The 27702-nt window shown below is 37.8% G+C and overlaps 1 protein-coding gene across 9 annotated transcripts in view; it reads right to left on the bottom strand.

Moving 5' to 3' along the window:
- The window catches only part of LOC144282510 (uncharacterized), a 34617-nt gene extending 6967 nt beyond the window's left edge, over positions 1-27650 (bottom strand). Inside the window, exons 1-3 of one of the 9 annotated variants that reach the window (XR_013350971.1) lie at positions 27359-27647; positions 21401-21750; positions 2606-2659 (exon numbers count right to left, since the gene is read on the bottom strand). Coding sequence is in view for 4 of the 9 variants with exons in the window: in XM_077846280.1 (XP_077702406.1) it covers positions 2606-2659; positions 21369-21446 (132 nt within the window). In the remaining 5 variants the exon portion in view is untranslated. Of the gene's footprint in view, positions 1-2605; positions 2660-19508; positions 19714-21204; positions 21751-27358 lie in introns of those variants that run through there. The other 8 variants (XM_077846282.1, XM_077846280.1, XM_077846279.1 and 5 more) reach the window with 8 other exon arrangements.
- Between the last annotated feature and the right edge of the window lie 52 nt (positions 27651-27702).

Genomic DNA, 27702 nt, shown 5'->3' with positions numbered 1-27702 from the left:
TAAAAATAATGTTAATTTAAAAATGTAACAAAAGTTTGTTGATGCAGAATTTTTTCCTTTTAAGATAAACTCTTTCATATGCCTGTGTCTTTGAGAATAGGTGACAGGAAGAGGAGAATCCAACCTTTTACCATGAATATGATAAACTTTCAGCTCAAGTTCTCAAATGTGGGATTCATCTTAAAGTGAATTATTATGAAAGAAACTAGATATATTCCCATGATTTTAAGATTAAAAGTAGAGAAAAACTTTAAGACACATGAAAGTAAAAAATTTCACTGCCACACCAACCAGACATACTTACTTATATCACAGTAGAACTAGGAATTATAGATATTGGAAATGTACAGTATCCGCCATCCAATGTTTCTATGGGAATTTTGCATCTTTGCCCTTTCCATGTTTCCAAAATTATACCCACCTTGGCCTTGTTTCACTGTGTTGGTTTTCTCCTCTCATTTGTTAAAATGGAAAATAGTAGGAAAAAATACCAAAAGATTGTGTTTCTAAGGAATATTCACCAGCCTTTAAGGAAAACATATTTTCTAAGTCAGAAGGTCACAGATAAACAGAAAATTGCAGGTTGATATCTGATGCTATCAGCCGTCATGAATGCAAGGGAACATTTTATCCTGATCAGATTTATCGTAGTCACTTTTCATTTAGAATATGCACACTTGAAAAATCCTCTTCTGGGGTCCCTGGGTGGCTCAGTGGTTTAGCGCCTGCCTTCGGCCCAGGGCATAGACCTGGAGTCACAGGATCAAGTCCCACATTGGACTCCCTGCATGGAGCCTGCTTCTCCCTCTGCCTCTCTCTCTCTCTCTCTCTCTCTGTGTGTGTCTCTCATGAATAAATAATCTTTAAGAAAAAGAAAAGTCCTCTCTTTCTTTTTTTAAAAAAGATTTTATTTATTTGACAGAGAGAGAGAGAGAGAGAGAGAGGGCGTGGGCACGAGCAGGGGGAGGGGCAGTGGGAGCAGTAGACTCCCTGCTGAGCAGGGCTTCAGGGCTCAATCTCAGGACTCCAAGATCATGACCTGAACCAAGGCAGATGCTCAACCAATTGAGCCACCCAGGAGCCCCCCCTAAAAGTCCTCCTTTTTCAAATTGCTCCTTCTCTGATACCTTTTCAATCATATAACCATGAGAGCATTTTTTTTTTCTTTTTGTAAAGAGAGTTGACCAGGGACCTCTTCCTTTAATTCTGTTGAAGTCATATTTCCAAGAAGTGTGAATAAATTGGCACAAGACCTGAGAATTTGCCTAAATTAAGGCTTGCAAAGAATTATATGTTCCTGCCACTCCTTCCTCTCTATATTGACCTATAACTAAATAGGCTGTAAACTCTGATACTTAATATTGGCAGTTTCCTCTAATTGAAAGCAATGATCTGAAACCAAAAGACCCTTGAAACACAGATAAGAATTAGAAATCTGTACAGCCTAGAGCCTATAGTAAACAATACTGCATTGCATACTTTAAAATTAGCTAAGAGGGTAGATCTTATATTAAGTGTTCTTATCACACAAAACTAATAAATAAAGAGTGGGAGAAACCTTTTGGGTGTGATGGATGTTTACGGCATAGATTGTTGTGGTGGTTCACGGATATAAACTTATTTCTAAACTCATGAAGTTGTATAAATCAAGTCTGTGCATTTCTATAAGTCAACCATACCTCAATAAAGTAGCTAAAAAACACAAGAATTAGGGTATAGGGTTCATTCCCCTCCTCTTTTTTAAAATTGAGATTTGAATATGTCCACTGTATTGAGAAAGTTTCTTACAGTTTTCTATTCCTGTCTCCTGACTTAACGGGGAAGTACACTCATAAATATTCAGAGATAGACGCATTACATGCACACAAACTTTTAAAATGTTAACTTATAAATAAATGCATTGAAACTTGTAAAGGCATGCATACTTCATGGAAGACTATGTTAAGACTATTTTTAATAATTCAAGTACTTCAAGGCAGCCCTCTAATAGAACTCAGGTCAAAAGTTTTTATTTTAAAATGGAAAATATGTTGGGAGATTTCAGTGCTAGTTTCAACCATGGAATTAAGTGGTAACCAAGAACAAATCATACAATGAGTCTTATGAAAAAATGTAATATGCCCTTTTCCACATTTTAGTATCATTTATTTTCTTTTTTGGAATGTGTGGTCTAGGTGTGATTGTTTAGATTATATTTACTGCTAGCTAAGACTTGCATTTCCTCTATTGTATGAGAAGCAGTAGGCAGAGGCAATGGTAATGCTAAGTGAGTGAGTTAAGTCAGTATTATCTTATTAATCATATAGGTTTTTTTTTTTAATTTTTATTTATTTATGATAGTCACAGAGAGAGAGACAGAGGCAGAGACACAGGCAGAGGGAGAAGCAGGCTTCATGCACCGGGAGCCCGACGTGGGATTCGATCCCGGGTCTCCAGGATCGCGCCCTGGGCCAAAGGCAGGCGCCAAACCGCTGCGCCACCCAGGGATCCCTTAATCATATAGGTTAATTAACACTTATGTATATCTAGTAATTTTTGAAAACCATTTACAAGCTATACTAGTCTCAAGGAATGAAGAGGTTTTATTTCAGTAGAAACAAATTACCAAACCTATCCTTGGATTATTCCTTGGGTTATCTTCAAAGCACATGAAGTTTGGCTGAAAAAAAATAGAAAAACAGTTATTAGACTCTGAACTGACACTTAAATAAGATTGAGGCAATGGGATGGCTCCCATTGAGAGCAGAGTTTCAGTGGACTGCCTAATGTCCTAAATTCTATGGTAACACAGACTGTATAGTTACAGTTCTAAGGCTACCTATTCTATTGGGTACAAAGATCAGTGTCCTATTTCCAAACTCCACAGCATTTAAAAATCTTCTTTGGGTCAGGCTTATTTCAGAGAAAGGAAGCTTTCAGTTTATTTTGAGTTTTAGGACAGATTCTGGTAATCTAAATTAGTTTATCATATTCGTGATGTGTAAAAATTTGAGACCCAACTGATTAAGCCTCTAAGAATCCTAGCTTAGAGTAGACTCCTCATGCAGGATACAATTTCTCCTTCACCTGCTTGATGATGTTGTCTCTTTATGCACAAAGTATGAAACTCATAAATAATTTGAGTTTTTCCCCAAGTTGTCTGAACTACCTAGAATCAGGAGTGAGATAGTAGAAGTTATTTCACTCTCTCTCTTGTTCTCTATGAATGTGGGACACCCACAAAATCATTCTCTTTTTTAAGATTTTATTTATTTATTCATGAGAGACGCATAGAGAGAGGCAGAAAAATAGGCAGAGAGAAAAGGAGGCTTCCTGCAGGGAACCTGATGTGGGACTGGATCCTGAGACTCCAGGATCATGACCTGAGCCAAAGGCAGACACTCAACCACTGAGCCACCCAGGCGCCACTGACAGAATCATTCTTAATTTGAAATTTCAGATCAGTTCAACCAAATTTGCCAAGTGGCTATTCTTCTATACCATTGTGTGCCAGCTAGCATGCCAGACACTCCTGGTGATTGCAAAATGATAGGTAGGAACTCTTGGCAAAGACTCAAGAGCCCTACAGCAGCCTTCTGAATTGGGTTGAGATTCCTTTTTTTTTTTTTTTTTTAATTTATTTATGATAGTCACAGAGAGAGAGAGAGAGAGCCAAAGACATAGGCAGAGGGAGAAGCAGGCTCCATGCACCGGGAGCCCGACGTGGGATTCGATCCCCGGTCCCCAGAATCGCGCCCTGGGCCAAAGGCAGGTGCTAAACCGCTGCGCCACCCAGGGATCCCGGTTGAGATTCTTTTTTGTTGAATTTTAGCATACATTCATAATATTTATTCAGGAGGTTTCTCTTGTGTGATTTTTTTTTCTCATAGATGTGATATATGATTTTTATCTTTGCAGAATAACATGCTTTCAGATCACGAACTGAAGCTTTCTTCTGCACATACAATATCCTTCTTAATGGCATAGGACACTTCAAATGTCCTAAGAATTTCTTGATTTGCCTTTCTAGTTGTCATAATTGGACTATCTTTTATTTTTTTTAAAGATTTTATTTATTTATTCATGAGAGACAGAAAGAGAGAGAGAGACAGACAGACAGACAGACAGGCAGTGGGAGAAGCAGGCTCCATGCAGGGAGCCGGATGTGGGACTCAATCCCAGGACTCCAGGATCACACCCTGAGCTGAAGGCAGATGTCAACCACTGAGCCACCCAGGCGGTCCTTAATTGGACTACTTTTCATTGCTACAGTGGAATCAGAGGAAAATCCACATGCTAAATGATCCAAAGGCAAAACTGGGGTATTTTATATTACGTTTTAAAACTGGAAGCTCTCACCTCTTTGGTACTCAACTGACGATTATCCTGACAGAATTGTAGGCCAAGCTTGATGTTACTACAGGGTTGAATTCTGTGTTTAAATATTCTGCAGAGTGCATCAGGAATAGTAACAGGATCTATCCCATCATTCATACATACAAAGCTCTAGAATAAGAGTACTCAGAACATAATAAGTAGGTAATACATTCTATTGACCCTCTCACTTTGTGGTTGATTATAGCCCCTGTGGTCATTTTTTTAAACATAGAATAAAGGTGTCATTGATTGTAGGTGTCTTGGTTTTGTTCACTGATATATTCCAAGTGTTTAGCAATGAGTCAGACATAATAGATGCTCAATATTTTGTTAAATGAAACAGCATTAGGCTGGTTTCAGTCAGGCTGCTGACCTACCATCCCAGCCTGACTTCAACCTGACCCCACTAGGTCTGCAAATATGATGGTGTTGTCAAACATACTCTAGGAAGATGCTGTTGACTCTCTTCTACTTTCTGAGGAGCCATGATAATAGAAGCTGCTTATTTGTTTGATTGAAAGTCATGGTCAGGAGAGTTCCTGGACCCTTGCTTTTTTTGTGGAAAGAGCATGAAAACTTTATACTTGATGGGAATTTCAGTGAAGTTTTCCATTTTCACTTCTTTCAGCTACAATTTATTAAAGCTCTTTGCTTCTGGGAGCTTTTATTTTAGACATTCTCTTGGAGGAGGAAATTATAAACAAAAGAGGCCCACATTTTAATTCATTTTTAAAATCTATCCTTTGAATAACAGATGGCTGACAGTTAGAGATAATGGCAAAATATTAAAGGATTTAATATATCTGGAATCTATTCCAAAGCCAAGCTGGGAGCTTTTATCTTTCTAATGATGGCAAATGAAGAAAAATTAAAAGTCATTTCAGGACAGATTTGTTTTGTAATTTAAGGTGAAAAGACTTTTCTGGTTCATATAGTGCATGCTTTCTTGCAGCCCCTCAGGAATTAGCTTGTTGAATATTGAGAGAGGATAGCACAGCTGATGTGGCTTGGCTCATAAAAGTACAAATTTCCTATTTCCTTTGTGTTGCTTTTCATCAGAACATGTTTCAGTTAGATGAATTTTTTTTTTTTTTTAATTCTAGCTTTTTCAAAGGTTTCCAAATTCTAGTTACTCTTGAGATTTAGGCTGCCTTTAAAGTTTAAGGATTTTTGGATTTGTTTAGTGTTCTAAATAAATCTGGATTTATTTAATTTTACCTTTTATAATCCTCTGTGATTATTTCTACTGTTATACGTTTGCCAATTACTGTCCCCGTTTTAAAGTGAAACTTTCATTTGTGACTCAATGAATAAACATTATTAGTTTGGTAATTTATATTGTGTTTTTCACCATGGCATCTCTTTCCTGCTCCTTAAATATTTTGTGTTAATCACCAATTTTAATATTCTTTGATCAGAGTCATTAAGATTGGTAGATTTGCCATTATAATCCTTATTCTTTCCCATATCTTGCCACTATATGTCTCCATTGCTGTATCATTCTTATTGACTATACTTCCTTATTAGCAATGATTGCATTATATTAATATATATCCCACAGAGATTTTAAATTACTTGAAGGTATAAACCATGCCTCTTTAACTTTGTATATCTAGCATATGGCTTATAGTAGGTACTTAGTATATTTTTATTGAAGAAACAAATAGAAATAGAAGAAACAAATAAAATGTGGTGAGCTGGTACTTGTTATTTAAGTCATAGAATCTACAGAGAAGTATGGAGAATAGTTATTACAAATATATATGAATTATATTATAGTTTTGAATATAAGAAGTATATAAGTATAAAAACTCATTGTTCTCTGGTAGACTCTTAAAAACAAACTGGTCTTGTCTTGCTTTCAAGATGGGCATACTTAACACATTTTATTTGAAACTTGTAGGTTTCATATTATGGGACTATCTTTTTGATGAAACTAACTTAAATGTGGTCCATGTAAAATTTTATTAAATACATTCTTTTAGTTTAGGTTCAGGGTAAGCCACTTTTTACTGAATATTACATCTTTCATGTATTTGCTAGTATTACAATAAGGTCCTTGCAGTGTTTCATTCAATGCAAATACATTCTGTATTCTTTCTATTAACACTGATTGTTAAGAAACATTATTGTTATTATTTTTTAAAAAAGTTTCACTAGGAAAGTGAGTTCCTTGATTTATGAGGATCTGGACTTAAATGTTGTGACAAGAATTACCTTTCCTGTGTAATGATGCAGAGCACTCAAAGTACTTGCTGACTACACTTACAGAGTTATGTATAGTTTTCAAGGTCTAAAGAACTAAACAAATGCCAGGTATTAAAAGTAAGTTAGCAGTTTCACTTTTACCTAGAATGTAGAAACCAGGGAAGAATGCTGTCACACTTATGCTAACAAGGAGAAAAATTCAGATACACTCCAAAATTGTAACTCTTTTTGAGCCCATTAGAGAGCTGAGGTAGCTTACATTCCAAAGCGTGACAAGTCCATGAAATAAGAAGTCTAACTGCTAGAGGAAGACGGAGATGCCACACAAACAGGTCAGAATTGGTCAGCTAAAATTTTAGCCAACTACACAAGGCCAAGTGTGGACTGGCATGACAGTTTGAAATACATGAGTTCTCACTCACTAGCAAGATGTTTTCTATTCACCTTCGCTGGTGCTCGTGAGGGTAGGACAAGAGACCACCTCTTTAGGGGTATCAGCATGCAGAAGATGATCTGGGGCTTCTGCAATAAGAACTTAAAGCCTCTGCCTTCCTGGTCTTTCATCCTCTATAAATTAAAAGTATAAGCCACTTAGGAGGAGCACCCACTCACAGAGCCCTTGTGGCTGGAAATAGAGTAGAAGAAAAAAACCTCTATCCCTGTGGAAGAACAAGAAAGCAGCCTGGCTTCTGGAACCCATAGTAGACCAAGCACTGGTCTGCTAGCATAGGGAGGGCAAGAAATTTCTGCCCGAGATAAACCTCAGATGTAGTGCAGAGTTTGGCTTCCATAGGAAGGAAGGCAGAAATACTGAGAAAGCTGTACGTTAAATTCTAGGAACACAAGGCCTGCCTGAGATTGAGGCTCAGCCAGGAGGAAAGGGACCCTGTCTTCACCAAACCTAGCACTGACTATGGACCAATAGCCATTTACAGCTGGGGGGTGGGGCAAGAGCATGAAGAGTGTCCCACCCCTTCTTCCCCCTGCAGTTGGCATTTAGCAATGAGTGAAAGTGAGGGTGGAGCATGGACGTTGAGAAAACTCTCTGGCACTCTATTTCCACATTAAGCACAGGCAATTGCCTCCCATCACTAGAGGAATATGAAGCTTGTGGTATGCTGCAATGAACCTAGATATAGATTGCTGTTGACTAGATTAACTCATTTTCTCACTCGTATGGCCTGAAAAAAGAGGGAAATAAATATTAGTTACATCAGCCTCTATCATCCCACTTAAAATGACTGACGCTCATTTAAAAAAATTATGAGACAATCGAAAAAGCAAGAAACTATAACCTATTATCGAGAGATAAAGAAATCAAAAGGTCCTGCCGAGATGATCAAGATGTTGGGGCAATCAAGCAAGGACTTTGTTTTTTATTTTTTTATTTAAATTCAATTAGCCAACATATAGTACATACTTAGTTTCAGATGTTAGAAATCAGTAATTTCATTAGTTGCCTATAACACCCAGTACTCCATGCCCGTCACCCAGTTACTCTATCCCCCCCACCCATTTCCCCTTCTGCAACCCTTTGTTTCCCAGAGTTGAGTCTTTTGTGGTTTTGTCTCCCTTTCTGATTTTGTCCCATTCAGTTTTCCCTCCCTTCCCCATGATACTCTTCACTGTTTCTTATATTCTCCATATGAGTGAAACCATATGATAATTGTCTTTCTCTAATTGACTTATTTCGCTCAGCATAACACCCTCCAGATCCATCCACATTCATGCAAAATGGTAAGTATCTATTCTTTCTTTCTTTCTTTCTTTCTTTCTTTCTTTCTTTCTTTCTTTCTTTCTTTCTTTCTTCTTTCAGATTTTATTTATTTATTCATAAGAGACACACAGAGAGAGAGGTAGAGACACAGGCAGAGGGAGAAGCAGGCTCCATACAGGGAGCCCGACATGGGACTTGATTCTGGGTCCCCAGGATCACACCCTGGGCCGAAGGCAGATGCTCAACCGCTGAGCCACCCGGGCTGCCCTATCCTTTCTGATGGCTGAGTAATATTCCATACCACATCTTCTTTAGTCATGCATCTGTCTACGGACATCTGGGCTCTTTCTGTAGTTTGACTATTGTGGATATTACTGCTATAAACATTGGGGTGCAGGTGTCCCTTTGTATTACTACAGTTGTATCTTTGGGGTAAATCCCTAGTAGTATAATTGCTGGGTCAAAGGGTAGCTCTATTTTCAACTTTTCGAGGAACCTCCATACTGTTTTCCAGAGTGGCTCTACCAGCTTGCATTCCCACCAACAGTGTAAGTGTTCACACCCTCGTGAACATCTGTCATTTCTTGAGTTGTTCATTTTAGCCATTCTGACTGGTGTGAGATGATACCACATTGTGGTTTTGATTTGTATTTCCCTGATGCTGACTGATGTGGAGCATTTTTTCATGTGTCTGTTGACCATTTGTATGTCTTCTTTGGAGAAATGTCCGTTCATGCCTTCTGCCCACATCTTGGCTGGATTATTTGTGTTTTGGGTGTTGAATGTGGTTAAGTTCTTTATAGATCTCAAATACTAGCCCTTTATCTGATGTACCATTTGCAAATATCTTCTCCCATTCCATAGATTGCCTTTTAGTTTTGTTGACTGTTTCCTTTGTTGTGCAGAAGATTTTTATCTTGATGAAATCCCAATAGTTCACTTTTGCCCTTGTTTCCCTTGCCTTTGGAGCTGTGTCTAGCACAAAATTTCTGTGGCCTAAGTCACAGAGGTTGCTGCCTGCATTCTACTCTAGGATTTTGATGCATTCCTGTCTCACATTTAGGTCTTTCATTCATTTTGAGTTTATCTTTGTGTGTGATATAAGAAAGTGGTCCAGTTGCATTCTTCTGCATGTAGCAGTCGAAATTTCTCAACACCATTTGTTGAAGAGACTGGTTTTTTTCTATTGGATATTCTTTCCTGCTTTGTCAAAGATTAGTTGACCATAGAGTTGAGGGTCCATTTATGGTTCTCTATTCTGTTCCATAAATCTATGTGTCCGTTTTTGTGCCAGTACCACACTGTCTTGATGATCACAGCTTTGTAATATAGCTTGACATTAGGCATTGTGATGCCACCAGCTTTGGTTTTCTTTTTCAACATTCCTTTGGCTATTTAAAGTCTTTTCTGGTTCCATACAAATTTTAGGATTATTTGTTCCAGCTCTGTGAAAAATGTTGATGGTATTTTGGTAGGGATTGCATTGAATGTATAGATTGCACAGACATTTTAATAATATTTGTTCTTCCAATCCATGAGCAGGGAATGTTTTTCCATTTATTTGTGTTATCTTTAATTTCTTTCATAAGTGTTCTGTAGTTTTTAGAGTACAGAACCTTTACCTCATTGGTTAGGTTTATTCCTAGGTATCTTATGGTTTTGGATGCAGTTGTAAATGGGATTGGCTCCTTAATTTCTCTTTCTTCTGTTTCATTGTTAGTGTATAGAAATGCAACTGATTTATGTGCATTGATTTTATATCCTGCCATGTTGTTGATTCCTATATGAATTCTAGCAATTTTGGGGTGGAGTCTCTTGGGTTTCCCATATGAAGTATAATGTCATCTGCAAAGCATGAGAATTTGACTTCTTTGCCAATTTAGATGCCTTTTATTACTTTTTGTTGTCTGATTGTTGAGGCTAGGACTTCTAGTACTATGTGGAACAGCAGTGGTGAGAGTGGACATCCCTGTCGTCTTCCTGACCTTAGGGGAAAAGTTCTCAGTTTTTCCCCATTGAGAATGATATTTGCTGTGGGCTTTTTGCATCTGGCTTTTATGATTTTGAGTTATGTTCCCTCTATCCCTACGCTGTGGAGAGTTTTTATCAGGAAAGGATGCTGTATTTTGTCAAATGCTTTTTCTGCATCAACTGAGAGGATCATATGATTCTTGTCCTTTCTTTTGTTAATGTGATGTATCACATTGGTTGATTCGCAGATGTTGAACCATCCTTGGAGCTCAGGAATAAATTCTGCCTCATTGCAATGAATAATCTTCTTTTTTTAAAGATTTTATTTATTTATTCATGAGAGAGACACACACAGAGAGAGAGAGAGGCAGAGACACAGGCAGAGGGAGAAGCAGGCTCCATGCAGGGAGCCCGACATGGGACTTAATCCTGGGTCACCAGGACTACACTCAATCACAAGAGGCTGGGCTGAAGGTGGCGTTAAACCTCTGAGGCACTGGGGCTGCCCAGTGAATAATCTTCTTAATGTACTGCTGGATCCTATTGGCTCGTAACTTGGTGAGAATTTTTGTGTCCATGTTCATCAAAGATATTGGTCTGTAATTCTCCTTTTTGGTTGGGTCTTTGTCTGGTTTTGGGATCAGGTTAATGCTGGCTTCATAGAATGATTTTTAGAAATTTTCCTTCCATTTCTATTTTTTGAAATAGCTTCAGATGAATAGGTAATAATTCTTTAAATTTTTGGTAGAATCCCCTGGGAAGCCATCCGGCCCTCTTATTTGTTAGAATATTTTTGATTAGTGCTTTGGCTTCTTTCCTGGTTATGAGTCTGCTCAGATTTCTGTTTCTTCCTGTTTCAGTTTTGGTAGTTTATAAGTTTCTAGGAATGTATCCATTTCTTCCAGATTGCCTAATTTGTTGGCATATACTTGTTCACTTAAAATTGTATTTCCTTGGTATCTATCCTGATTTTTCCTCTTTCCTTTGTGATTTTGTTAATTTGGGTCCTTTGTCTTTTCTTTTTGACAAGTCTATCTAGAGGTTTATCAGTCTTCTTCAAGAGACAGCCTCTAGTTTCATTGATCTGTTCTACCATTCTTTTGGTTTCTATTTCATTGATTTCTGCTCTAATCTTTATTATGTCTCTTCTCCTCTTTGGTTTAGGCTCTATTTGCTATTCTTCCTTCAGCTCCTTAGGTGTTAGGATAGCTTGTGTATTTGAGACTTTTCTAATTTTTTTTGAAAAAGTCTTGTATTGCTATATACTTCCCTCTTAGGACTGCCTTTACTGCATCCCAAAGGTTTTGAACAGTTGTGTTTTCATTTTACTTGTTTCCATGAATTTTAAAAATTCTTCTTTAATTGCCTGGTTGACCCATTCATTATTTAGTAAGATGCTCTTTAACCTCCAATATCTGACTTCCTTCTAAATTTCCTCTCACTTGGGATTGAGGGTAATTTTCAAACCATTATGTTCTGAAAATATGCAGGGGATAATCCCAATCTTTTGATACCAGTTGAGACCTATTTTTTTCTAATATTTTATTTATTTATTTATGAAAGACACACAGAGAGAGGGGCAGAGACAGGCAGAGGGAGAAGCAGGCTCCATACAGGGAGCCTGATGTAGGACTCAATCCTGGGACTCCAGGATCATGCCCTGAACCAAAGGCAGATGCCCAACCACGAGCCACCCAGGCATCCAGAGACCTGATTTGTGACCTGGTATGTGATCTATTCCAGAGAATGTTACATGTGCACTCGAGAAGAATGAGTATTCTGTTGCTTTAGGATGGAATGCTCTGTATATACCTATGAAGTCCATCTGGTCCAGTGTGTCATTCAATGCTCTTGTTTCCTTGTTGATATGCTTAGATGAACTGTCCATTGCTGTGAGTGGGGTGTTAATGTCCCCTACTATTATTATATTACTATTATTGATTTATTTCTTTAATTTTGTTATTAATTGGTTTACATATTTGGCTGTTCCCAAGTGAGAAGCATAAATATTTACAATTGTTAGGTCTTCTTGTTGAATAGACCCTTTAAGTATGATATAGTGTCCCTCTTCATCTATTACTACAATTTTTGGTTTAAAATCTAATTTGTCTTATATAAGAATTGCTACCCCAGCTTTCTTTTGATGTCCATTAGCACTGATACATGGTTCTCCATCATGTTCAATCTGGAAGTGTCTTTGGGTCTAAAATGAGTCTCTTTTTGACAGCATATGGATAGGTTTTGCTTTTTATCCAATCTGATGCCCTTTGTCTTTTGATTGTAGCACTAATTCCATTTACATTCAAAGTAATTATTGAAAGATATGAATTTAGTGCCATAGTATTATGTGTAAATTCACTGTTTCTATATATTATCTCTGTTCCTTTCTGGTCTATGTTAGGTTTGGGGTCCCTTTTTGCTTACAGGATCCCCTTTAATATTTCTTGCAGGGCTGGTTTAGTGATCATAAATGCCTTAAGCTTCATTTTATCTTGGAAGCTCTTTATCTCTCTTTCCATTCTGAATGATAGGCTTGCTGGATAAAGCATTCTTGGCTACATGTTTTTCTCATTCAGCACCCTGAATATATCATGCCAGCCCTTTCAGGCCTGCCAGGTCTCTGTTAGTAGGTCTGCTGGTAGTCAAATATTTCTACCCTTGTAGGTTAAGGACTTCTTGTATGGAGCTGCTTTCAGGATTTTCTCTTTATCTCTGAAATTTATGCAAGCTTAACTAGTTTATGTTGGGATGTTGATCATCTTTTGTTGAAGTTGAGGCGGGTTCTCTGTGTCTCTTGGACTTCAGTGCCTGTTTCCTTCTCTAGATTAGGGAAGTTCTCAGCTATGATTTGGTCAAATATACCTTCTGTCCCCCCTCTCTTCTTCCTCTGGGACCTCAGTAAATCTAATAGTGTTTCACTTTATGGTATCATTGATTTCTTGAAGACTCCCTTCATGATCCCTTAGTTGTTTTTCTCTCATTTACTCAGCTTCCTTATTTTCTAACATTTTATCTTCTATGTCACTGACTCTTCTGCTTCATTTACCCTAGCCATTAGAATGTCCATTTTACACTGCATCTCAGTTAAAGCATTCTTAATATTGGCATAATTAGACTTCAGTTCTTTCATTTCTGCACCAAGGGATTCTCTAGTGTCTTTTATGCTTTTTGAAGCCCAGCTAGTATGTTTATAATCGTTAGGCTGATTTCCAGATCTGACATTTTACTTATATCCATATTGATTGAATCTATGGCAGAAAGTATTACCTCTGGTTCTTTCTTTTGTGATGAATTCCACTTTCTAGTCATTTTGTCCACAGAAGAATAGATAATGAGAGAACAAAAAAGGAAAATAAATAAAAAGTAAAAATAAAAATACCAACCACAACCCCAGAAAAATATACACTAGACAAACCAGAAGAGATCTGAAACCAAAAAAGAAAAAATAAAGTGAAAAAAGAGACAATATAATTAGCCAGGTGGACAGAACAGGGTGATCAACTTAATCCTGGGTGTATTTTGGTCTATTTTATATAAGACACTTGATCCCACAATTGTAAAGAAAGAAAAACAGATATATATAAAAATAAAATTGAATACAGTGAAAGGAAGCCAAAAATGAAAAATATATCTATAAAATGTAAATGTCAAAATGAAAACTTAAAAAAAAGACTTCAAAACAGAGAGTTGATTAAAATAAGAAACTAGTTGAAAAGGAAAAAAGAAAAAAAGAAAGGAAACATTTAAACTGAAAGATGAAAGAATCATGAGAAAAAACCCCTTGAATTCTATATACAATTTTCCTCTAGTGCTGGACTTCTGTAGATCTGTGTGCTCGGTAAATTTGGTGTTAGCCTGATGTTCTAGCTGGTCTTCTGTGGGAGGGGCCTGCTGCTTGCCAGGGGGTGGGGCTCAGTGTGAGCTGCTTCCGGTTGCTCTTTGTGGCTTTTGTTCCCTGAAGGAAGGTTTTCTTTTCTTTCTTTCTTTCTTTTTTTCTTTTTTTTTTTTTTTTTTACCCTGAAGGTTTTCTGTGCTGCTTTAGAGGATGAAAATAAAAATGATGGCTACCCAATATCCAGGCCAAGAGCTGAAAGATCCCAGCATCGCTCTTTAGTAAAACCTAAGGGGAAAGTAGTCTTCACTTTTTTTTTTTTAAATATATGTATATTTTTTTATTGGAGTTTGATTTGCCAACATATAGTATAACACCCAGTGCTCATCCGGTCAAGTGCCCCCCTCAGTGCCCGTCACCCAGTCACCCCATCCCCCTGCCTGCCTACCCCTTGCTCATTTCCCAGAGTTAGGAGTCTCTCATGCTCTGTCACCCTCTCTGATATTTCCCACTCATTTTCTCTCCTTTCGCCTTTATTCCCTTTCACTATTTTTTGTATTCCCAAATGAATGAGACACCATATAATGTTTGTCCTTCTCTGATTGACTTACTTCACTCAGCATAATACCCTCCAGTTCCATCTATGTCGAAGCAAATGGTGGGTATTTGTCATTTCTAATGGCTGAGTAATATTCCATTGTGTACCTAAACCACAGCTTCTTTATCCACCATCTCTCAATGGACACCGAGGCTCCTTCCACAGTTTGGCTATTGTGGACATTGCTGCTAGAAACATCGGGGGGCAAGTGTCCCGGCGTTTCACTGCAGTCTTCACTTTTGTGTGCACCAGTCTCTGCAGACTTCTGCGGTACACATCTGCACTGCCCGTCCTGGGGGGTGGGGTCCCCACGTTACTGCCCTTTGCAGGGCTCCCACAACGGAAAGAAGTTGCCCCCTGTTGCAGTTTGATGTTTATGGCAAATGGAGCTGAGAGTCCACTGACCATAGTGGGTTTCCCTGCTCCAGAGCTTGGGAACTTGGTGGCTCAGGCACCCCCTGTCTGTCTGTGACCCCTGGGATCCTTGGGATCCTGAGACCCACTGTCGTCCCCGCCCCCAGGACTCTGCCTCACTTGCCACCTGAGCACCTTTCAGGCGGGGATGTCTCTCACTGGAGCAGACTTCTAAAAGTTCTGATTTTACACTCTGGAGCTGTATTGCTTTCAGGTGGCCACTTATGGAGGCTCCTTCCCCTTGCCATTTATCTTTGAATCTATCCCCTCAGATTCACTTTTCTGCACCTCATACCTTGCAAAAAGTCATTGCTTTTCTATTTGTAGAATTCCAGCAGTTCTTTTCTTACATCTGGAGTTGAATTCACAAGTATCAGAATGATTTGATAGGTATCTATCTGAATTCAAGGGGTAAAATGAAGTCCCCCACTTTTCTCCCATCTTGTCTCATAATCAAAGGTATTTAAATAATCATAATAATTATGTTCAAGGAGCTGGTGGAAAGGTGCACACCATGCATGTATAGATGAGAAATTTAGGAAGAAAGATTAAATTAATAATGGGTAATTATAAACAAATTTTAAAAAATAGAATGAATACCTTTGACAAATTCATCAATAGGCTTGATAAAGCTGAGTAAAGAATGAGTGAACTTGTAGATAAGTCAAGAAAACTTATAGAAAATATCCACACTGAAACACAAAGTGGAGAAGAAGTGTTTAAAATAAAAACAGGATTGCTCTGTCACCACATTGACTGCTTCAGGTCCTTGATAGACTCTGCTTCACTACATGTTGGAAGGATTATATATTTCTGTTCTGCTTATTAAATTTATTGTTGTTATTATTTTGGTAACTAAAAAGCACCTCTGTTGACATTTGTTTTGGACAGGTTGGGTGTACCCTTAGAGCTGCCCCTAAAAGCTAAGGCAACCTCTTTTGGAGAGGATGGCATCCCTCTTTGTGAAAACAAGATGTCATTTTCTGGAAGTAAAATGTAAAGCCTAAAAAAAACCAAAAAAAATAAAACAAAACAAAACAAACTCCAAAAGATAATATCCAAGAGTTGTGGGACAGCATTAAACGGTCTAATATATATGTATTTAGAGTCCTTGAAGAGAACACAGAGATAATGAAGCAAAAGTAATATTTGGAGAGATAAAGGTTTGAGAATTCTCCAAAAACAATGGAATATATCAAAGTGCAAATCCAAGAAGCTCAGAGAATTGCAAGCAGAATACCTACAATAAATGAAAAATAAGTTTAAAAAACAAACACAAATTTTAAAACATTATTATAATCAAGAATAAGGAGATACTCATGAAGACAGAGGAAAAGACATCTTGTAACTTTCAATAAACAAAAAAAAATTATTTAGGCCTCTTGTTAGAAACTATGAAAACCAAAGACAATGTAGTAACATCTTTAAAGTACTGAAAGACAAAACCTGTCAACTCAGAATTTGATGTACAGTGAAAATATCTTTCAAAAATTAAAGGTTAAATAAAAGGTTTTTTTCATCTACAAGTTTTAAATTAAAAAATGAAAAAAAAATGAAAAAAAAAATAAATTAAAAAATGAGAGAATTCATTGCCAGTAAATCTACCCTATAAGAAATATTAAAGAAATGTCTGCCTGCTGAAAAAGCATAAAACCAGATGGGGCCTTAATTCATAATAAAATGAAGAGTTTCAGTGTTAAAAATAAAGGTAAGATTTTTTTTTACCTATTTTTAATACTCTATGAATTAAATGATAAAGAAAAATAGTGAAAATATCATTTGATTTTATGCATAAAAATAGAATAAGAAAACAAAACTATAAGTTATAGGAGAGAAGAACTGGAAATATATGGTAGTAAGGTTCTTACACAGTATGTGAAGTAACCAATATTATTCTAAAACAGACAGTGAGGGATGCTTGGGTGGCTCAGCGGTTAAGCGTCTGCCTTCTGGCTCAAGGCGTGATTCTAGAGTCCCGAATTGAGTCCCACATAGGGCTCCCTGCACGGAGCCTGCTTCTCCCTCTGCCTATGTCTCTGCTTCTCTCTCTCTCTCTTTGTGTCTCTCATAATAAATAAGTAAAATATTAAAAAAACAAAACAGACAGTGCTAAGTTAAAGATGTATAGTGTCAACTTTAAGGCAGCCGTAAGAGGGAGAAGAACTGGAAATATATGGTAGTAAGGTTCTTATGCAGTATGTCAAATAACAATGTTATTTTAAAACAGACAGGGATAGGGATCCCTGGGTGGTGCAGCAGTTTAGTGCCTGCTTTTGGCCCATTACCTATTTTTTCTAAACATGCTGATTAAAAAGCAGAGATTGTCAGGTTAGATAATAATATAAAATGCAACTATATGCTATCTATAAGAAACTAATATGAAGACAGAGATCTGTGAAAAGTAAAAGGATGAAAAAAGATATATCATACAAACATAAGTCAAAAGAAAATGAAGTGACTATGTTAAAATCAGACAAAATAGACTTCACCCAAGAAATAATATCCAGGATTGGAGGGACATTACATACTGATGAAGATGTTGGTGTACGAAGAAGACTTGACAACTTTAAGTGTGCTTTTGAAGCACAGCGTGACTTCACAATGCCCAAAGTAAAACTGATAGGCATCGAAAAATCCATAACTATAGTGGGAGATGTCAAAACTCCTCTTTTTGTAATCAGAGAAACAAGTAGAGAAAACATATCTAAGAATGTAGAAGATGTAAACAACACCATTAGCCAGCGTGCCTTAATTGACATTTAACATTCATCAAAGTAGACCATATTCTGGGCTATAAGACAAATCTCAAAAAAGTTTTGATGAATTGAAATCTGACGAAGTATATTCTCTGACCACCCAAGAATTAAACTAGAAATTAATACCTGAAAGATACCTGGAAAATGATATTTATGATTAAAGAACATGCTTCTAAATAGCTCAGAAGCCAAAGAGGAAGTCACAAGGGAAATTAGAAAATATCTGGAATAGAATAAATAAGAAAATACACCACTAAAAGTTAGAGATGCACCTAAGTGCATAAAATAAAAGGAAATGATCAAAAGGAAATTTATTGTATTCTTATATTTAAAAAGTATTCAAAGTTTTCATCTTCAGAAACTAGAAGAAATAGCAAATTAAACATAAGTCATGCTAAATGAAGCCAAGTCAGATAAAAAGAAAAAGGAAAAATACAGAAGAGGTAAAGTGACCTAAAATTCAAAGAAATAACAGTGAAAATGGGGATCCCTGGGTGGCTCAGCGGTTCGGCACCTGCCTTTGGCCCAGGGCAAGATCCTGGAGTCCCGGGATCGAGTCCCACATCAGGTTCCCGGCATGGAGCCTGCTTCTCCCTCTGCCTGTGTCTCTGCCCTTCTATCATGAATAAATAAAAAAATAAATAAATAAAAAGAATAACAGTGAAAATCTTAATTGAGATGTGTTGTGGTTTTTTGTTTTTGTTTTTGCTTTTTTTTTTTTTTTTTGGTGGGGAGGAAAATGGAGATCTATATGGAAACTTATATGAAAGGGCCTAGAATAGGTGACACGACACACTCTTAAGGAAGAGGTCACTTTGGCCCGGGTAATTTGCAATTTTTTGGAAGAAGGTGCAAGTTGAGCTGGGACTTGAAGAATGAGAAGGCTTTGAGCAGGTAGAAATGACAAGGGAGGACATTCTCAGCACAAACAAAATAAAGTCTATGGAGAACAAGGATGAGACTTATTTGACTGGAACAGAAGGTCTTCTGTATTGGGAAGAGGAGGAAGACAGCTATAAGGACCATGTGCGAATGCCGTATGCAGGAAGTTGGTATTTATCCTGTGGGGCAATGGAAGTAAGAAATGATGTGATGTGATAACATGATGACAGTCCCTAATGCAGATGGGAGAGGGGAAGGCAGAAGGATGCATGTGGTGTATCTGAGGTTGAAGTGGTAAGTGTGGGAGTCTTCCTTAGGAAATAGAGATGAACATTACCAATACTGTGAGTAGATCATGGAATGTGGAGGTGAGTTGAGTCAAAGATAACTAAGATTTTAACTTGGAGTAGCCAGAAAAATGATGGGAAATCTTTAAACAAAAGGAACACAGGGAGAAGTTTTGGAGAGAATAAATTTGCAATGTGTCAGACTTAAAGAAAGAGGTATAGAGTCCAAGGAGAAATGTTCCAATGGCCATTGGAAATGGAGCATTGGAGCTTCTCAGGATTGGAGATGTTTGTGTATATGAATGAATCTAGTGATGTCTGAAGCTGAAGTTACAGATGAGATCTTAGGAAAAACACTTAGAATAGTAGAGAGCTGGGGACTGTGTCTCTGGGAACACCCACATTTAGGAAGTAGAAGGAAAAGAGGCCACAAAAGAATCTGGGACAAGGTGATTAGAAACATGTGAAAAGCCAGAAGAGACTTTGTTGTTGTTTTTTATGGCTGACTTTCAAGAAAAGGCGTTGCTAACAGTCTGAGTTGCTACAAATTAATAAGAATAAAGGCAAGGCAATTGTTTTCCAGTTTATCATCAGCAGATCATGGATAGCATTTGGAACACAGTTTTGGTGGCTTGGGGAAGCCAGATCTTCAGGGTCCAAGGGGAGTGTATGGGAGTTCATTCCCAAATATTCTGAAAATGAGAGAAAAGAAAGAGACTGCATTATAGGTGGAGGAAACAAAATGCCGTTTATCAGGTAGTGAGTTTAAATTTGTCTTCAAAGATGGAAGGAGTCCTAGAAATTATTTTATTCAGCCGTAGTTGTTTGATGACTGCCTATGGGACATATGTAGTTGCCAGGCTGCACCACACCAGTAGATACTTTTTATTTGGGCAGTAGTGTGCTTAAAACATTGAATTAGGTGTGAATGTGTATAAATGAAAAGTTTTTCCATAAACCCCCTGGTTTTTAGCCTCTCTCGAAAGAGTTGGAAGTTTGGCAACACTGGGCTTGTCTTCCTGCAAACCATTAATCAGCTGGAGTTGGATAGCCAGCCTCTGCCCTTTCAGAAGGGCTCATGTTTTTTGCTTAGCCACGGTCTACACTCCATTTAGAATACCTGCTGAATCCTTCTAGGTACTTGGGTTGGCAATCCATAATTCAGTCCAGTTTCCTCGGTTTGTAGAACCAGAGCATGAGGTCCATATTGGAGGTGTGACTTGTTCCAAAGTCACATTTCTGGTCACTGGAAGGATCCATTTTAGACCTCAGATCCCCTGATTCTTTTAATAACTGAGTAGACTGGGTAGACTCCTACCCTCTTTACTCATTATCTTTTTCTCTGGATTGGAAGTCTCTTAAGGACTGGTCCATGGCAGATTTTACCCTCTTCCCAGTTTCGAGTATTGTCAGATAGCACCTACATGATTTGTCTGGCTGTGCTTCAACCAGGTTTCTAGTCCACATGGTGATCTATTCCTCCTTGGACAGGGTGGAAACCCTTCTGGTCACCAAGTCCAAGGTCTCTCTTGTCAGGACTTTGGCATAATGTGAGGCAAATAAATTCCCCATAAGGTTTCTTTTATGAGGATTTTTGAGGCTTAAGTGGAATGATGCTAAACAATGACTATCATGCGTTGCCTCCCAAAGTAGAAAATTAAGTTCATCTCACTGAAATGAATACCAGATCATGTTGTCCAAGTCCTCCACCCTAATCTATGGTTTATTTTTCAAGGAAATTTGAAAATTGTGTTTGGTTTTATATTATTTAAGGCTTTATAGTCTAAACAAGAAAATTGTAAGATAATGGTCTTTCTTATTTTCCTTCTAGATAGGAAAATTGTTATTCCAAAGTATTCCTTTGAAATTTGAAAGAGGCCATAATGCTATTTAAAAATGGATTCTAACCCACTCCCTCAGAAAGGGTTTTTTCTGAAGCTTGTAGTAACGGCTGCATTAATTGATTTCTTTCTCTACACTTCCAGTCTTTGCCCCTCTACTACCCAAAAGGAGTAGGCCTGGCTGAAAAATAGGGCAGCTGATGAAATCTGGCTAGTGGATGGTGTTCATCCTTAGTGTTAAAGATATAATTGGAAATATTGCTACTTCAATGAATTATGGTTCCTGAGATAAAAATTGTATTTAAAAGTTTTCCAAACTAATTACTTCTTTCCTGAGCTTACCTCTTCCATGTGATGAAGGCATTACAAAATCCAGCCTATATTAGCCAGTACACGCTAATACTGTGATTGTTTCCCACCTTCCTCCCACTTTGTAGGGCTTCTGACTTAGTAGTAGGCTGGATTCTATCCAGTTATTGATAACAGTTTTACAACTGCTTTCCTACCTCATGACTTACATCACCATATTCTTTGGTACCTGATGCACTGGCACATCTTAAAGGTCTTACGATGGTAGTCTCCATTGCCAGTACCACTTTCTTAATGGGTCAGGTAGGGCTTTCTTATGGTACAATCATAAACAAGCTCTGGAGTCTCAGTGGCTTAGTAAGTAAAGGTTTGTTTCTTTTCTCCTATCATTTGAGGTGGTTTTCCTTTGTCGTGCGATGCAGCCATAGTCAACACGTGGTCTCCATGGTTGCCTTCATGGATAGTCACACATTGCATTTTATGAAACAGGCATGAAAGTGGTATATTGCATTCCTCTCCAGGTCATTGGCCCAAACTGAATCCCTTGGGAATACTGGGAGTTTTATTCTTCCTTTTTTTCTGGGGAAAAAGAAAATAGAATTGATGTATATTTATCTACTCTTGCCATAATATGAATCTGAATATATTGTTGTTTTAAACTGTGGGAATAGCCTTTCTGTTTTTTTTTTTTTTTTTTTTTTTTTTTTTTTTTTTTTTTTTTACTCTTGGCCTTAATTTTTTTTTTTCTTAATTTTTTTTTTATTGGTGTTCAATTTACTAACATACAGAATAACACCCAGTGCCCGTCACCCATTCACTCCCACCCCCCGCCCTCCTCCCCTTCCACCACCCCTAGTTCGTTTCCCAGAGTTAGCAGTCTTTACGTTCTGTCTCCCTTTCTGATACCTCCCACCCATTTCTTCTCCCTTCCCTTATTTTCCCTTTCACTATTATTTATATTCCCCAAATGAATGAGAACATATAATGTTTGTCCTTCTCCGACTGACTTACTTCACTCAGCATAATACCCTCCAGTTCCATCCACGTTGAAGCAAATGGTGGGTATTTGTCATTTCTAATAGCTGAGTAATATTCCATTGTATACATAAACCACATCTTCTTTATCCATTCATCTTTCGTTGGACACCGAGGCTCCTTCCACAGTTTGGCTATCGTGGCCATTGCTGCTATAAACATCGGGGTGCAGGTGTCCCGGCGTTTCATTGCATTTGTATCTTTGGGGTAAATCCCCAACAGTGCAATTGCTGGGTCGTAGGGCAGGTCTATTTTTAACTGTTTGAGGAACCTCCACACAGTTTTCCAGAGTGGCTGCACCAGTTCACATTCCCACCAACAGTGTAAGAGGGTTCCCTTTTCTCCGCATCCTCTCCAACATTTGTTGTTTCCTGCCTTGTTAATTTTCCCCATTCTCACTGGTGTGAGGTGGTATCTCATTGTAGTTTTGATTTGTATTTCCCTGATGGCAAGTGATGCAGAGCATTTTCTCATATGCATGTTGGCCATGTCTATGTCTTCCTCTGTGAGATTTCTGTTCATGTCTTTTGCCCATTTCATGATTGGATTGTTTGTTTCTTTGGTGTTGAGTTTAATAAGTTCTTTATAGATCTTGGAAACTAGCCCTTTATCTGATATGTCATTTGCAAATATCTTCTCCCATTCTGTAGGTTGTCTTTGAGTTTTGTTGACTGTATCCTTTGCTGTGCAAAAGCTTCTTATCTTGATGAAGTCCCAATAGTTCATTTTTGCTTTTGTTTCTTTTGCCTTCGTGGATGTATCTTGCAAGAAGTTACTATGGCCGAGTTCAAAAAGGGTGTTGCCTGTGTTCTTCTCTAGGATTTTGATGGAATCTTGTCTCACATTTAGATCTTTCATCCATTTTGAGTTTATCTTTGTGTATGGTGAAAGAGAGTGGTCTAGTTTCATTCTTCTGCATGAGGATGTCCAATTTTCCCAGCACCATTTATTGAAGAGACTGTCTTTCTTCCAATGGATAGTCTTTCCTCCTTTATCGAATATTAGTTGCCCATAAAGTTCAGGGTCCACTTCTGGATTCTCTATTCTGTTCCACTGATCTATGTGTCTGTTTTTGTGCCAGTACCACACTGTCTTGATGACCACAGCTTTGTAGTACAACCTGAAATCTGGCATTGTGATGCCCCCAGATATGGTTTTCTTTTTTAAAATTCCCCTGGCTATTCGGGGTCTTTTCTGATTCCACACAAATCTTAAAATAATTTGTTCTAACTCTCTGAAGAAAGTCCATGGTATTTTGATAGGGATTGCATTAAACGTGTATATTGCCCTGGGTAACATTGACATTTTCACAATATTAATTCTGCCAATCCATGAGCATGGAATATTTTTCCATCTCTTTGTGTCTTCCTCAATTTCTTTCAGAAGTGTTCTATAGTTTTGAGGGTATAGATCCTTTACATCTTTGGTGAGGTTTATTCCTAGGTATCTTATGCTTTTGGGTGCAATTGTAAATGGGATTGACTCCTTAATTTCTCTTTCTTCAGTCTCATTGTTAGTGTATAGAAATGCCACTGACTTCTGGGCATTGATTTTGTATCCTGCCACGCTACCGAATTGCTGTATGAGTTCTAGCAATCTTGGGGTGGAGACTTTTGGGTTTTCTATGTAGAGTATCATGTCATCGGCGAAGAGGGAGAGTTTGACTTCTTCTTTGCCAATTTGAATGCCTTTAATGTCTTTTTGTTGTCTGATTGCTGAGGCTAGGACTTCCAGTACTATGTTGAATAGCAGTGGTGAGAGTGGACATCCCTGTCTTGTTCCTGATCTTAGGGGAAACGCTCCCAGTGCTTCCCCATTGAGAATGATATTTGCTGTGGGCTTTTCATAGATGGCTTTTAAGATGTCGAGGAATGTTCCCTCTATCCCTACACTCTGAAGAGTTTTGATCAGGAATGGATGCTGTATTTTGTCAAATGCTTTCTCTGCATCTAATGAGAGGATCATATGGTTCTTGGTTTTTCTCTTGCTGATATGATGAATCACATTGATTGTTTTACGGGTGTTGAACCAGCCTTGTGTCCCAGGGATAAATCCTACTTGGTCATGGTGAATAATTTTCTTAATGTACTGTTGGATCCTATTGGCCAGTATCTTGTTGAGAATTTTTGCATCCATGTTCATCAGGGATATTGGTCTGTAATTCTCCTTTTTGGCGGGGTCTTTGTCTGGCTTTGGAATTAAGGTGATGCTGGCTTCATAGAATGAATTTGGAAGTACTCCATCTCTTTCTATCTTTCCAAACAGCTTTAGGAGAATAGGTATGATTTCTTCTTTAAACGTTTGATAAAATTCTCCTGGGAAGCCATCTGGCCCTGGACTCTTGTGTCTTGGGAGGTTTTTGATGACTGCTTCAATTTCCTCCCTGGTTATTGGCCTGTTCAGGTTTTCTATTTCTTCCTGTTCCAGTTTTGGTAGTTTGTGGCTTTCCAGGAATGCGTCCATTTCTTCTAGATTGCCTAATTTATTGGCGTATAGCTGTTCATAATATGTTTTTAAAATCGTTTGTATTTCCTTGGTGTTGGTAGTGAACTCTCCTTTCTCATTCATGATTTTATTAATTTGAGTCTTCTCTCTCTTCTTTTTAATAAGGCTGGCTAATGGTTTATCTATCTTATTAATTCTTTCAAAGAACCAACTCCTGGTTCTGTTGATCTGTTCCACAGTTCTTCTGGTCTCGATTTCGTTGAGTTCTGCTCGAATCTTTATTAACTCCCTTCTTCTCTTGGGTGTAGGATCTATTTGCTGTTTTTTCTCTAGCTCCTTTATGTGTAAGGTTAGCTTTTGTATTTGAGTTCTTTCCAGTTTTTGAATGGATGCTTGTATTGCGATGTATTTCCCCCTTAGGACTGCTTTTGCTGCATCCCAAAGATTTTGAACGGTTGTATCTTCATTCTCATTAGTTTCCATGAATCTTTTTAATTCTTCCATAATTTCCTGGTTGACCCTTTTATCTTTTAGCAGGATGGTCCTTAACCTCCATGTGTTTGGCCTTTCTGTTTTTTAAACAAGGATCTTCTGACATTCTGACATAGACTTTGGAGCTCTATAATTCAACTTTATGATTTGACCAAGCACATTAGATCACCAGAGAAAACTTGTGTTCAGAAGGATCAGAGTCTCAAACATCGTCTGTTTGTGCAAGCCACCTTCTAAACAAGACAAAATATATTTAAACATGTATATAAACTTTTTCAAAATTTAGTGTCTGTTTCAATAAGAAAGAATCAATATGCATGTATGTGTCTGTCGGCTTGACTACTAACAAGTGCTAATCTTTCTTTATCCTAACTGTACATCTACTTTTCCAGTAGATTTCTGCAAAATGAGGAATTTCCTTAAGTCAGTCAGTCAGGAGTAGATAAACTGGCTATAGCATTAGATGGATATATTAAAATGATGGCCTACTAAAGTCAACTGCAAGAGTGTCCTAATGGTCACCTCAAAGTTTTATTGTTACTGGGGAAATTTAATGAAGTTTTATTAAAAATAAAAAAAATTACAGTTGGAAGATTGTCTGCATCATTGATATGGGGTGGTGCTGCAATAGAATAATTATAAAATGATGGTCATTGAAACACATAAGAAAGTATCTTTTTATAAAATCTTATATGCTAAAATCACTATGTAGGTGAGGGAATGCAGAATTCCATCAACTTGGATAGACAAGAGGGAGGTTAATTTTAATCCTTAAGTGTGTGAATGTGTGGATGCAGAATCTTATCAAGTCTAAATGGTCAATGAAAAGTGTAAGTATCTCCAGCTTTCTGAGACTCGATTTCTTCATTTCTAAGAATAGGAATAAAAACAAGATGTTGTTCATATGACTGCTAAAATGATGAAATAAAATCATCTGTTGACAGCGTTTTGTACAGTATGGTGGCACATAGTGAATGAGTATCCTGGGGCTGCTGCTGCTGGAAATGATGACTCGCGATGGTAGCAGCCAGCCAGCCACGTCAAGCACATGCTTTGCTTTGCCACAGAGAGGTCTGATGTGGTGTGTTGTGTGCAGAATGGGCTATCTTCCTCTGCTTCCCTCAGAAAATGTGTCTGCTTTTGTCTTCCTCCATCCTTCTTCCAAGTCTCTTATTGTTTCTAATTTTCAAAACATAAACTAGACAATAACATTTTTATTTCTTTTCCTTCCTCCTCTTCCGTCCAGTACTTCTGGTCCTTTTTCTTTACCCTTCATATCCTTGCCCATTTTGCTGATTATTCTCGTGAGTGTTATTTAGTTGGGCTTTGTCTTCTATTGGCTCTTTGGCTAAGAGCATAGGGATAGTAGGAGATTTAATTGTTCTAATTGATTGAGAAACCTGGAGTAATAACTAGGCTTTTCTAATGTCTGTCCTGTATTTCTGCTTCCCGTTCTCTCTCTCTCTCTCTCTCTCTTATTGTGGATTTTTGCTTTTTCCAATTGATGGATCAATAATTTTCTTTTTTAAAAAAAGATTTTATTTATTTACTCATGAGAGACACACACACACACACAGAGGCAGAGACACAGGCAGAGGGAGAAGCAGGCTCCATGCAGGGAGCCCGATGTGGGACTTGATCCCGGGACTCCAGGATCATGCCCTGGGCCGAAGGCAGATGCTTAACCGGTGAGCCACCCAGGGATCCCAATAGTTTTCATTTTAAACATATTTTCTTTATTTCCCCTAACATCCCTCCAATGATGACACAATGATTTTTTAAGTGAAAGTTTGCCTAGAAGTATATTTCTTCAATAATTGCTATTATGTTTCTTTCTCCTCTCTCCTCTCTTTTCTTGTCATCCAGGGCCATTTGCTAATCTACACCAGAGGGCAGTTTTCGTACTGAATTCTACGCAAAGGGTATATCCTCTGTCATTGTACAACTAAGCCATCTGCCCCCATCCAAACTTTAGTCTTGTTAAAACAATACTCTGCAGAACTATATGACATCTTATTACCATAAAGATATAAGCAAACAGTTAATGTCCAATATGGAGATATTGGAGAGATATCAATATAGATACTAATGCAGAGATATTAATATAATTTTATGAAGTACAACACACATATGATTAATTTTTACTTCTAAAATGACAGTAAAATCCACCTGATTTCATCTTTCTCAGCCAGAGAATAAAATTGGAGTTACTCACAGTATTATGGTTCTTGACTTGTGGGTCATTACTATGGTGTCTTTACAGAGCATCTCACCTTTCATAGAGGCAAATCTACTAAAAGTTCATCAATGTAGTTAAGGTTGTACTACTACAACCCTTTTGCCACATGGCGCACCGTGTCTAGAATCTTGTGAGTGATTACATCACAAAGGAAACAGTAATTAGTATTTTAAGAGCTATGAATAGTGCCATTGGACAAATCTCTTAATGAGATGACTGTGAAAATGACCCCTATGCTCCCCTTCTTCTACGCTGGCTTTATATTAGTGGCAGTTTCAGATCTACTGTCACTGCCTTTCCAAACCATTGTGACATTTTTG

The sequence above is a fragment of the Canis aureus genome, chromosome 13 (assembly GCF_053574225.1).
Source record: "Canis aureus isolate CA01 chromosome 13, VMU_Caureus_v.1.0, whole genome shotgun sequence".
In the NCBI taxonomy this organism is placed as follows: Eukaryota; Metazoa; Chordata; class Mammalia; order Carnivora; family Canidae; genus Canis; species Canis aureus.
The sequence above is the reverse complement of the archived record's forward strand: the minus strand, read 5'-3'. Positions and strand labels throughout refer to the sequence as shown.